General features: G+C 38.3%; 1 protein-coding gene across 2 annotated transcripts in view; it reads left to right on the forward strand.

Moving 5' to 3' along the window:
• Positions 1–13,432, forward strand: part of ARHGEF9 (Cdc42 guanine nucleotide exchange factor 9) — a 277,721-nt gene that overhangs the window by 246,984 nt on the left and 17,305 nt on the right. For both annotated transcript variants that reach the window (XM_072123413.1, XM_072123414.1), the window contains 3 exons: positions 1,408–1,539; positions 6,440–6,683; positions 10,856–10,924. In XM_072123413.1, the coding sequence (XP_071979514.1) occupies positions 1,408–1,539; positions 6,440–6,683; positions 10,856–10,924 (445 nt within the window). The remainder of the gene's footprint in view (positions 1–1,407; positions 1,540–6,439; positions 6,684–10,855; positions 10,925–13,432) is intronic.

A 13,432-nucleotide genomic window follows, 5' to 3' on the forward strand; every position in this document is an offset into this window, starting at 1 on the left:
ACTTCCAAGGCGTTGATGCAACCACCTCTAGGGTGGGATTTTAGCATCAGAGGATAAAGAATACAAAAAAAATATCCAAACTTCAAAACATGTGCATAGTAACTTAACATTATTATGTACATTAAACACATTTAAAGACTATGAAAAGTAATAATAATAATCTTTATTTATATATAACGACATCAAATTCTGCAGAGCTTTACAAATCATAGGGGACATATACAAATAATAGTACAAACAGTCATATGGAACAATAGGAGAGAGGGTACTAAAATTAGACTATAATTATAATTTTCTATACTATATGTAAATACTTTAACTAATACAGGCAGTTCCGGATTACATTCAAGATAGGGTCTGTAGGTTTGTTTCCTAAGTTGAATTTGTATGTAAGTCGGAACTGTATACTTTATTATTGCAACCCCAGTCAAAATTTTTTTGTCTCTGTGACACTTGGATTTTAAAAATGTTGGGTTGTCATAAGAACCAGGATTGACAATAAATCTTAATTACAGACACCTTTGATACTTATAATAGCTGTTTATTGTAGCCTAGGGCTAAAGTAGAGTGAATTACCAAAATCTGTTTGTAACCGTCCGTTTGTAACTTGGGGTCGTCTGTAAGTTGGATGTTCTTAAGTAGGGGACCCATTGTATATTCTTTAAATCATTGTTAACCTTTCAACAAACTTTGAATAAATCATAGGTAGCTGTGAACACAAGTAACTTTGTAACATATCTTATAAGAGTAAAGTGCTTCTTTCCCCACTTACTTGGTTGCTTTCTTGATCCCTACCACTTCTGATAAAATGAAATACTCTTTAAAATCTCTACTAAATTTTAGGTTTTTGAACAGATTACAATGAATCTCTATGCAGGAGTTAGGGGACAGTGCATCACAGCAACTAGGTGACCTACTTAGATATGAATAAAAGCTTCACACAGAGAAGAGGGTAAAACTGATAAAACAATAATAAATGTTAATAATAAATCTGAAATACTGGGAAAATGAAGTAAAGTCATAGAGGCAGATCTTTCACCGCTTCTACGCCAGTTTCTGGTGTATTAGCAGTGAATGAATCGCAAATTTGTGATTCACAATGTGGGTGGGTGTGGAGGGTGTGTAGGAGGGCGTGTTTGCGTGTGTAGTTTTGAAAAACCTGTGAAAGTTTGTTGGATCGCAGGTTTTTACACAAAACGACGCCATGTATCTGACGGGGGGTGGGAGTTGTGGCCACTATCATAAAATTATAAATTTCTCCCGTAGTCTTATTCTTCATTTACACACAATGTACTAGTGAGTTATCCAAAGCTTCTCGAAAGGTTCTCCTCAGGGAAAATATTGTAATCTGTACCTAGTTATTCCTACTCTTCTACATCACTTATGACTTGTATTTGTATTTTACAGGGTGATGATATCCTGGACAGAAGCTCAGAACTTATCTATACTGGGGAGATGCAATGGATTTACCAGCCATATGGACGCCAGCAGCAGAGAGTGTTCTTCCTGTTCGATCACCAGTTGGTTCTATGTAAAAAGGTGAATTGTTTTAACATGTTTGGGATTATTTCAGAAATTGCCTTTCAAAAAATAAATATGATTGAAGGCCCCCTGAAATATCAATTTTAGAATATCATATATGGTATAGCACACCTTACTCATCAATCTGCTAATATACAATAAATCATAAAAAATACTGTCAGATTATTGAAAAACACATATATTATGCTAATTCAGTTTTCCATATATTCCAATGACTATCTCATCAAAATGATGACAGCTACTGTTCTCATAAATCCCATTTTTTACTGGAGCAGGAATTGTCATTGATAGGTTGTCCTGAGGTCCTTGTAACATACTCAAGATTAAAGAAGTGGATTTCACATTAAAACCTGTGTGCCACTCTGAATGTATTGACCTCAGTATTATTGAACTAAAAATTTTTTAGGGGAAAGTAGTCCTCCCCAGTACTGCACTTAGCTTTCTTTGGCTTACCTTAATTTTGGTTATATTTCTGGCAGCTGTGCAAGATAAGAATTAAGAGTAAATCACATGGCATGTGAGATATATAGGCATTTGAGTTCAATTGAGACATGATCTTGGAGGTCATATAAAGATTAACTCTTTCTTTAATAACATTACTAGACAATCAAGTTATAGCCATGATACATTTATCATCATTTATCAGTTCATTTAATCTAAACTTGACACATTTTAAGGGTTTTATGTTTCATTACTTACTCGCTACAAATAAACCAGACAACCCGTATAACATTGCAGCAAATGTATTATATGTAAAAATACTGATTTTCACATTGAAAAAAATAGTATAGTTAAAGGGATCTAGGTACTGAATCCAGTGAATAAATAAACTGGAGCTCCCATGTCCTCTATTTCAGTGGAGCAACACCTTGGTCCCACAGGTGCATTACAACTTCATTCACACTGGGGGCATGGGGACCCTTGTTCTCATGTTTATCGTCACTCCCAGTGGTAAGACTACTAGCAATAAGGCAGTTATTCCATAATAAAAAGGGTATACTGTAAGTATTGTTAGTGGCAAAACCTATTTAACAACACATTTCTTTATATGTATTCAATACCAGAGGGCAAAATAGAAAATGTGACAAGTGGTCGTCAATGCTGGATGGAAGCTTATGTGATAAACTAATATTTTTTTACTACTTTAGGACAGCAGGTGGTGGCTCCCCTGTCAGGGGAACACAAAGGTTTTTTTGGGGGACATAATTATTATTATTATGAAGATTTATTGTGGGAGCAGTATAACTGTACTTGTAATTATCCAATAAGCCTCCTAATTGTGGCTTCTATCACTCCCTAATGCACTGTTAGGAGGGATATGAACCCCATTCATTACACCTCCAGTACTCGCAGCCATAGATGCTGCATACAGCGTTCCTTTTATACCCACTCCAGAAACTGGCTATAATATTTATTACGGTATGTTGGATTTTTATATAAGTGAAATAACTTAGCCAATATGGAGATATTACAATATACGGCACAAGCAGAGCTGTTGTTATATAATGGAGTTGACTACCTGGATCGAAGTGCCTGTTCTAATTAGCACACTCATAAAGGTGCTAAGGCCTGGTACAAGATGTATAATGAAATCATAGATGCTACTTCTAACCATTCACACTTATTTGACTTAAGACTGACACCTTTTGCAATTTTAAATAGCACCAGAAATTAGTTAAAGTGCATTAGAGATGTTGGCTGCAGAGGGTTATAAGAAATGGAATTTGACAATAAAAGGAATCTACCCTCTGCAAATCCTCATCATAATCCAATGTAGTCTGGTGTGGGGCACTTAAGCAGCAGTGAAAATGTACCTTAGTTGTTTTAATTATACTCATGCATACTCATGCAAATGAGACTCCCAGTGCACCAGGAGCGTGGCGGTTCCTGCTGGTGCATCTCTCTTCTTCACCCTATCCAAATATTCACATCACTAACCTGGACCCATCTAAAATTTTGCCGATGCGACAACTGAACAAAATTATGTATACACAGCTATGCAAGTACTCCACGGGTCCCTTATACACCTTGGTAGCTGATAGTCTACCATAATGGACTTGTCAGAAGTTATTGACCTAATAAACCACTACCACAAAGTTGTACCACTAGCACTGATTTATAGATCATGTTTTTTCATGGCTCAGTGGTGGCATCATCTAGAAAATCAACGTGAGATGTAAATTGTTTGTATAAAGTCATTGAGAGAAATGGGTCAAGCTTACCCCACCTCCCTTCTGCTTAGTGATGTCCATTGATCCATGGGGGACATGTATCTTTAGCTTTTCCCTGCGACTATTGCTGTTGTTTTTCAAGTCCGCTTGGTCTGCATCTTGTGCAGTGTGCCTTATGTATCTTTGTTTTCCAGATGTTCTGTGCCACTTTTCACTTATATATCACTTGTTTTGCTTATTTTTGCAACTTTTTAGGTGCAAATCTGCACCTGGTCCAGGGCAGGTCTTTTTCATGGACCCCGTTTTGACATATAAAATGAAATTATTTCACATGCTTTTAATGTTTGGAATTTTGCACATATATCTGTTGGGCATTAAAAGTTTTGGCAGTTTTTTTGAATTCATACATTTTTGCATTTACATTTTATTGAAATGTATTGGTTACTTCTAAGGCTACATGCACACTGCGATGCCCACCATACCGTAGCACGCGGGCACACGGCAGCACGTGGGGAGAGCAGGAGGAGGTGAGCGCTGCTCACCCCCCGCCCCTCTCCACAGGGATGTATCGCGGACATGTTCTATCTTTTCCCGGGGTACGGAGCAGTACGGTGCTGCACGTTTATTGACACTATGTTAATGTGGGGGATAAAATCTTGTTAACATATGCATTTTGTAAATGCCATGTTGACAAAAATGTAATTGGACAAATCTCCTCTTCTTAGCTGCTGTGATATGTTTGAAAATGCATGCGTTATCACCATGTGTGACAGTGACATGTGTACAGTGCTTAAAAAACTAGGCCACGGCCTCAAATCCAAAATTTACAGTACTGTCCACTCCTGTACATAACCCCTCCCATGGCTTGTGTTCATGTGGATTTGAGATATTTGCAACAAAAAGTCTCCAAAAATGCCAAAAGTTGCACCTTCCAGGATAGGAAAATCTAAACATAATAGTAGAGCGTGAGGGTGCGGGAGCATGGAGAGGGCTCAAGGGCCTTTTTACAAAATATGACTTCACCCAGAGATCCATACGGCAAAGTATAAAAAGTTATTAGCACCAGAAGTTGGCAAAAAATAAAACATAAAAATTGTACAGGAGGTTTTAATTTTTGTAAATGTATGAAAACAATATAAAACCTATACAAATTTGTTATCCCCGTGATCGCACTGACCCAAAGAATAAAGTAAACATGTAATTTGGTGCGTAGAGTGAAAGCCCGAAAATCCAAGCCCACAAGAAAACGATGCAAATGCATTTTTTCCCCATTTCACTGCATTTGGAATTTTTTTCCTGCTTCCCAGTACATGGCATGGAATTTTAAATACCATCACTATTAAGTGTGATTTGTTGCGCAAAAAACAAGCCATCACACAGCTCTTTACGTGTAAAAATAAATAAGTTAGATGTTTGAAGGTGGGGAGTGAAAAATGAAGAAAATAAAGGGCAGGTTGTTAAGGGGTTAAGTGATCAAATCACAATGTAAATTCCGCTAATTGGACCAAGGATAAAAATAAAAACATAATGGCCAAATAATGTTTTTCTTTTAAAGCACAATATAGTAGTGATAAACAAGAATATCTTTCTATATGTTTTATTGTGTTTGTTTGTGTTAAATTAGCAAAAACTCCACCCAATATTATTTGATGATAGCAGAAATTCCTCAATGCTCTATGTTCTTCTTTAGACTCGCAGATCCTTACTGTTGGGGTACTCTTCAACTTGCAGTAATGGATGTCTACATCTTTAATCCTGAGTACTGGACTGGGATGACTTCTCAGTTTGATATCTTTCTTGCTCCTTGCTTTCCCAGCTATAAGTCATTAACCTACCTTGCTATCTCACAAACCTTCTGCACCATGCCTGGCAGTCTCTAAGCCGCAGAAGCCTTTTCTCCAGATGGTTTCCTGCCTCTTCTTGGATTTCATCCAAATAATTGCAGCTTACACTATTCTGACCTTCCTAACAATAGGGTTTCCAATCTTTTCTATTTCCTCCCAGGACAGGGATTTCCCCTCAGGTACATTGTGGTAAATACTGATGCACATTTATGATACATACCACGTGGATAGTTACATATAAGGACTGGATGCATATGTTTACAGAGGTTTTGTTTCAGCTTTCTTTTAATTTTTGTATGTCTATAACTATTGCCTGCTACTCTGTCCTTTTCAGCATAAAAATGCGCGATTTCGGACACTAAACCAACCACAGGCCCTTATGGTCCAGTTGTTTAGTGTCCCAAATTGCCCTGTATGACTTTTTATATGGGCACATAAAAAATAAACAGTTATACTCACCTCATCCCTTGTTCTGGTCAGCGCCTGCGCATCCCGACAAGTAAAACTGGCTTCACTGCACAAGCGCCATAGGTACAGCAAATGCACAGTGAGGCCATGTTATTGTCCCGGCTTCACTTGCTGCATCGCAAGGAGAGGCACTGGCGTGGGATCTGCAGATGCAAGTCCAATGTGCCTTCGTACAGGTCAATTTGGGACCCTAAACCACAGGGATTTTCCTCACAATCTCATAAAAACGCTGAGATACTATTAGTATATAGACAGGAAAGCTGATGAGCTTCTTATTTATTATTATTATGATTTAACTTTTTTTTTTAATTATTATTATTTTTTTATTATTTATTTTTTTGTTTTGAATACAATATGTTAATCTGCAGATATAAGCGATGAACTCCAAGTAACCGTATCTTATACCACCTGCAGGACCTAATCCGAAGGGACATTCTATACTACAAGGGCCGGATGGACATGGATAAATTTGAAGTCATAGAGGTAGATGATGGGCGGGATGAAGACTTCAATGTGAGTGTGAAGAATGCCTTTAAATTACATAACAAGGAAACTGAGGAAATGCACCTTTATATTGCCAAGAAGCTAGAAGAGAAGCTAAGATGGCTGCGTGCCTTCCGGGAAGAGAGGAAGATGGTGCAGGAAGATGAGAAAATTGGTAAGATCATCAGTAGCATGTAAAATGGTGACACAAATAAATTCAAATCAATTGGCCAAATCTGCAATATGCAGAAACGAGAAACCTTAATCACTTACAGCACTGCAACACCCTCAAAGACCAACTTTAATTCTACTTATAGCATTGTTAGTTTGCTTCTAGGATTAGAAAACAATGTTTTTCTGAGTTTCCAAGTGTCCTATGGGTACATCAGGAGCTGCCATTTAAAAGCAGAGGAGGAGGCTTGGGAAAGCTAGGATGTTCTTGCATCAGAACGCCCAAATGACACTTGACATCTCAAAAGCAAACAGCGTGTGAGTGCTTCCCTGTTAGTAGTATGGTCTGTATCATAGGTATAATAAAACTTATTAGAGATCAAATAATAGTATATAAGAACATCCTAGATCTTCGAATGACAGATTTTAGTGAACTGTAAGCTCAAAGTTAAGAAAATATACAAATACCATTGAAAAGTAAGACAGTACAGTCATAAAATGTGCCACATTTAATACCACTGGAGGGATCAGGAATGAAGGCACAAGTTGTTTTAGGAAAAACCTTGTTTATTAGGACCATGAGGGGGATCTATCAGAGCTTGTACGCTTGTTCTGGTATATATTCCCTGACACAGTTCTAACTATTTCCACCCTTATGCCACCTGTACACCAAGTGGGCATGGAGGAGCGAGAAGTGGGCCATTTCTGTCAGCAGAGCCATGCCCACAGCACTAATTAAAGCGAGTGCCTTATATATACATTTTTTCAGTTGGATGTTATTTTTTTTAAAATGTGCCCTTGTGAATATAATTTACCATAAATTTAGTCACATGGTCCCTTAGTAACAGAGGACAGCTGTCATTGGATATGACCACCACTGCTGGAGTGATTGCACAAAGAAACACATTATTTTTGCATATGAAATGGGCATAAGTTACTGCATATCCCTCAGTCATCCTGTGGTAATGAATGCTGAATGCAGGTGGTCGGGTACCTTAATAGTGCATGTGTGGCCACTGCTGGAAGAGCATAGTGGTGGTCATATCCAAGGACAACTAACTTTTTTCCCAGGGACAACATGGCTTTATTCATATTCTTATGTTATCCACTGCATTCAGGGCTCAACATTCAGGAAAGTATCACCATCAAGAAAGCTTGATCAGAGGTCACAGTGTGCAGAGAGATTCATTTGTCGCTAGGGGTCTTCTCTAAGTCAGTGGAGAAAATATACATTAAGAGATAATGAGGGGTAAATATGATCAAAAATAGGCATATAAACATATAATGATACATGACTGGAAAGTTTAATATAAGTAGATGAATAGGGACATAAACTTAAATACATATTGGAAGATGAATAACCCTCTGCAAAGGCAAGGTAAAGGTCCATGGCTGCCTATAGACTTATTGTTAATCTGCAATTTTCATCTGCACTTTAACCACTGTCCTAGGTTAGTACTGGAATACACTCAATTGTTCTTTTTTATATACTGTACATTAGGAAATTGACTTTCATACTAATGAGAAAGAAAATGTGTTTCAGTGTTGTCACCAAAAGGTTTCAGTGATAATTTACTCTAACGTTTATGTGTTCTATTTGACTAAGACTTTAGTATGTTGTATTTCTTATAGATGGTTATGAGAAGCTTTTATGTAATTGTATGCTGAAAATAGGTGAATTCATTGTGTGGGTGGATGTATTTCTGAGCCTTAACTTTGCAATATTATACGCGTCTCAAACATAGAATTTAACACATTAAGTAACAGGAATCAATTTTCTAAGGCAGCAATTTCTTACTCACTTATTAATTTGAAACCATAAACTAATTTCTGTTTTTGCCAGGATTCAAGCTGTGGTTATAGGAGGATTATTCTCCATGTGATGTTTGTGCACTTTATGGAAATATTTGGATCATTATATAAGCACTACAGAAAAATACACCAAAAATTGTCAGGGGAAAATTAGCTTTACAATGAAAAGACAATTACAATGGATTACTTACTTTTCTGAGTCCTTGGAGGGAAACTGATGTAGACTAATAACAATAAATGTCGATGAAGTAATAAAACCGGGAAATGTCTGTGAGATACTTTGGGGAAAAAAGTTTCCAGTGTTTCCATAATTGATGTAATCTTTAATTACAGGCAGTCCCCGGGTTACGTACAAGATAGGTTCCTTTGGTTTGTACTTAAGTTGAATATGTATGTAAGTTGGAACTGTATGTTTTATCATTTTAGCTCCAGACAAATTTTGTTTTTAGCCCATTGACAATTGGATTTTAAAATTTTAACCCCTTCCCGACATTTGACGTAATAGTACTGCATCGCGGGAGGTGCCAAAAAACCACACATATTTGGTATCGCCACGTCCATAACAATCCGTACAATAACTCAGAAACATTATTGGGCCCGCTCGGTGAACGCCGTAAAAACAAAACACGAAAAACTCGTCAGAAATTTTTTTCATAAAATCTCTTCACAAAAATGTTCTAAAAAGTGATCAAAAAAGTTTTATGCGCCAAAATGGTACCACTTGAAAGGACAACTCAACACGTAAAAAATAAGCCCTAAACTAGCTCTGTCAACCAAAAAATATTAAAGTTACGTCTCCGAAAAGATGGCGATGCAAAAACAAATGAGATTTCCTCTATATTATTTTTTTTCTAGTAAAATTGTAAAAATAAGTGAAAAACTATATAAATGAGGTATCACGGTAATCGTAGTGATCTGTAGAATAAAGATAATATAGTATTTTTAGTGTATGGTGTACGACCCCCAAAAAATACAAAAAGAAAGGAAACCAAAATTGACAATTTGCTTTTCACCCATACATTCAAGATTTAATAAAATCTCATCAATAAGCTAATGACCCACTAAAATGAAATATTTGTAAAGTGCATCTCATGTCGCAAAATATGTCCAAATTGCCCAAAAAATAAAGAGCAGCTTCCCTTCGATGCCCTGGCGTGTGCTCATACAGCAGGTTACCACCACATATGGGGTATTGTTATACGCGGGAGGGATTGGGTATCTAATTTTGTGGAGCGTTTTGGTATTTTATCCACTGAGAATTTGTAAATTTTTTGAAAAAACACATTAATTTAGCCAAAAAAAAATTTACTTTCAAAATTGTATCCGATTTTGTTTTAACTTCTGTAAAACAATTAAAGGGTAACAAACTTCATAAAAGTTGTTTTACGTACGTTGAGGGGTCTAGTTTCTATAATGGGGTAATTTATGGGGTTTTACTTTTATTTCAAAGTGACTTGAAACCTGAGCAGGTCCCTCGATAGCAGGATTTTGTGTTTTTTATGAAAATGTGAAAAATCGCACCAAACGTTCAAAGCCCCATAACACCCTACAAAAATAACAGTATGCATAAAAAACCATGTAAAGTAGACATTCGGTTAATGTTAGTTATTACGTTTTTTTTTGCTGTTATGACTATATGTGGAAAAAGTAGAACATTTTGAAGTTCGAAAATCGTGAATTTTTCCAAATTTTCACCAAATATCTGATTTTCTCATAAATAAATGCAAAACATACCACCAAATTTTTTCAACTAACATGAAGTGCAATGTGTCATGAGAAAACTATTTTAAAATCACTTGGATGTGTTAAAGCGTTCCGAAGTTATAACCATTTATAGTGACACAGGGCAGCTTTGAAAAAATGGGCCGTGTCAGGAAGGTGAAAAGTGGCTTCGGCATTAAGGGGTTAAAGCTTCATTGCAGACACCTTACAGCTGTTTATTGCAGCCTGGGACTAAAGAAAAGCATCCAGAGAGTTTTACCAGGGCCCATAATGGGCAGAGGGGTCCGTCTGTAAGTCGGGTGTGCTTAAGTAGGGGACCCCCCTGTGCTTGCATTTTCCATGAAATAACAATTTTGGATTTTATATTTGGTGTGGTTTCTTTGTTTAATACATAATTTGTCAAGTGGGTGTTACCAGTTGGGGGCAGGGGGGCCAATGTATAGGCTAATATTAGCCAATCAGTGTAGATAGTGTCATAATGAGCAGGTACACAGTCCTAACTACCACTTGCCTAACTACTAATACATCTCTGTAAGGAATAACAAAGGAACAGTACAAGGTGCATGACAGGAGAGGTGGCAAGTTCTCTTTCATATAAATTTTACATTTTACACTATAAAGTAGTCCCCTCTTTCTCCATAGGATTTGAAATTTCTGAATATCAGAAGAGACAAGCTGCGATGACTGTGCGGAAAGTAAGCAAACAGAAAGGTATGTAAATTAGATATATATCAACTTGTGCACTATATACCTTGTTATCCAGGGGAGTAAACGGCTATGCAATTTCCAGAAGAAAAATAACTGTAATGAAATATTCAGGGTCGGATTGGGGGCATGGGCCCACCAGTGAAATAGATCCTACTGCTACTCCTACTGCTACATGGAAATATTACCTGTATATTCTTAGCCCCCATTTACAAAATGCATTTTCATTGCGTCTGAAAGGCACAACAAATGCATCAGGTAAAAAATATATCAGTATTAATTATGTATTTTGAGACGCGTTTTGCCCCATGCGTTTGCCACATGTTTTAAAACACAATGCAAACACATAATGTAAATGCAGCCTAAAACCATACACACTAGTTGTGAGTAAATTGAGTTTTGAAATTCATTTTGGCGGATCTGGAGAATCTCCTTCCCATAATGCAGATGTGTTTTGACCTAAATGCTTATGTTCGGTAAGTAGTAATGTGCTAGCAAGCATTTAAGTCTAAAAACATCTGTGTTTTGCTCTCAGGAGGAGATTCTCCAGATGCTCTTAAAATGTAGTTCAATCTTGTGAGCATGGATTGTAATGTCCAGTATGAGGTAGTGCCTCTGCCCGCTTCTATTGTGGCCTCTCACTTCCCACTTATATTGTGGCCTCTCATCTCCCGCACATATTGTGCTCTCTTGTCTCCCCCTCATATTGTGGCCCCTCTCATCTCCTCCTCATATTGTGGTTTCTTTCACCTCCCCCTTATATTGTGTTCTTCCATCTCCTCTCATACTGTGGCCCCTCTTCTCCCCCTCAAATTGTGGCCCTTATCGTCTATCCCTTATATTGTGGCCCCCGCGCATATCCCCCATTTTGTGGACCCCTCTTTCACCCCATATTGCAGGCCCCCTCTCATATCCCCTTCTATTGTGGGCCCCCTCTTATATACCCCCCCCCCCCAATTGGGGGCCTCCTCTTTTATACCACCCCCAAATTGTGATCCCCATCCCATATCCCCCCATAGTATAGGCCCCCTCTCATAACCCCCATCATATTATGTCCCCCCCCCCTCCACATGTCCTTTTTTCCTTGTTTCAAATTAATAAAAAAAAAACACCAGGAGCTGAGAAGATTTGCATAGTAACCTGTCTGCAGGGAGTAGAGCAGGATGGGAAGTGCAGATGACAACTGTGTTGTGAGTGAGGGGGGATTAAGTGTTGTCAGTTAGGAAGGGTAGAGTGTATGGTTTCAGAGGGGGAAGGGGGAGCTTGTGTGTAGGCAGTGGGGGAGTTGGATATTGTCTGTGTTGGAGGAGTGTGAGTTGTCAATGAGGGATTTCTAGGATGTTGTCAATAGGGGAAGGAGAATGTGTGTGTGTTGTCATTTGGGAAGGAGAAGTGTGTGTTGTCATTGGGGGAGTTTTGTCAGAAGAGAGGAGATTGTGCAATGTTATTTTTCACTGCAAACTGCTTCTTTTTTCACTTTTCTTAAATGGCCTTTTTCTATACATGGCTCTGGGGGGAGATAAACTAATAAACAACAGTGCTACAGCCGCACACCTCTAGCCTCTAGCAGGCATGCAACTAATATGACATCACCGATGGCCACTGTATATACAAACAGCAGCCAGTGTTGATGTGAGCATTTTATTATTTTCTTTCCACTCAGAGCCATTTATGATGAAAAAAATGACAACCCCTTTAAGTACTTTAGGAATCGTTATGGTTGTTTCTTAGTATATGCCTTATTCTTATCACAGGCCACAAAAAACTGTTCTGTGTGAGGTCTGTGTGTCATTGGTGTGTGAGGTCTGCTCAGGCGATGACAGGGGAAGATACTGCCTTAGACACAACAAGGTGAGGAATAGGACCTTCTCTGAGGCCTCATACACACATCCGCAGCAGCGGACATGTGCCATAAGCAGCCGCAGAAAGAGGGGTAAGTGCAGGGCAGGTATAGGACCTGTTCTATGTTTTTCAGCATGGCCACTTTGCTCTGACATAGTGCAGTGATACAAAAATGTGCTCACTGCACCATGCCCACATGCAATGCATGTCTATGGCAGCCGTGAGCTAGCTGCCGGTTTTGCGGCCATCATATGACCTTGAGGAAGTTTTTTGGTTCAGGAATGTGAAAAGGCAGGGCCATTTGCATGAGCCCATACAAGTACATGGGACACAAACAACGTTCATGTGCATGAGGCTTATAGAAATGTGATTTGTCTGGCCGGGTATGGTGGCATTGTCATAGGGCTTGTGCCAATTTTCTATTTGACTATTTTAAGTGTCCGCAAAACATTTGTGTCACAGCTGCACTATGCCCAACTCCACACAAGTTTCTGCACATAGAGGCGCAGTCTGGTGCACAGTCGGACTGTGCGCCACATTTATTAACAAAACTCAACAGAATTGTGTCTATGTTCCAAGGTGCACCAAAAATGTCTGCCGGAGGAGTGCAGGGAGCACCAGATTAATGAAGAACGTGCAACATATTTCATGAATCAGGAGCGCCCTGCGCTA

Source organism: Engystomops pustulosus, chromosome 9, assembly GCF_040894005.1.
Source record: "Engystomops pustulosus chromosome 9, aEngPut4.maternal, whole genome shotgun sequence".
NCBI classification, from domain to species: Eukaryota; Metazoa; Chordata; class Amphibia; order Anura; family Leptodactylidae; genus Engystomops; species Engystomops pustulosus.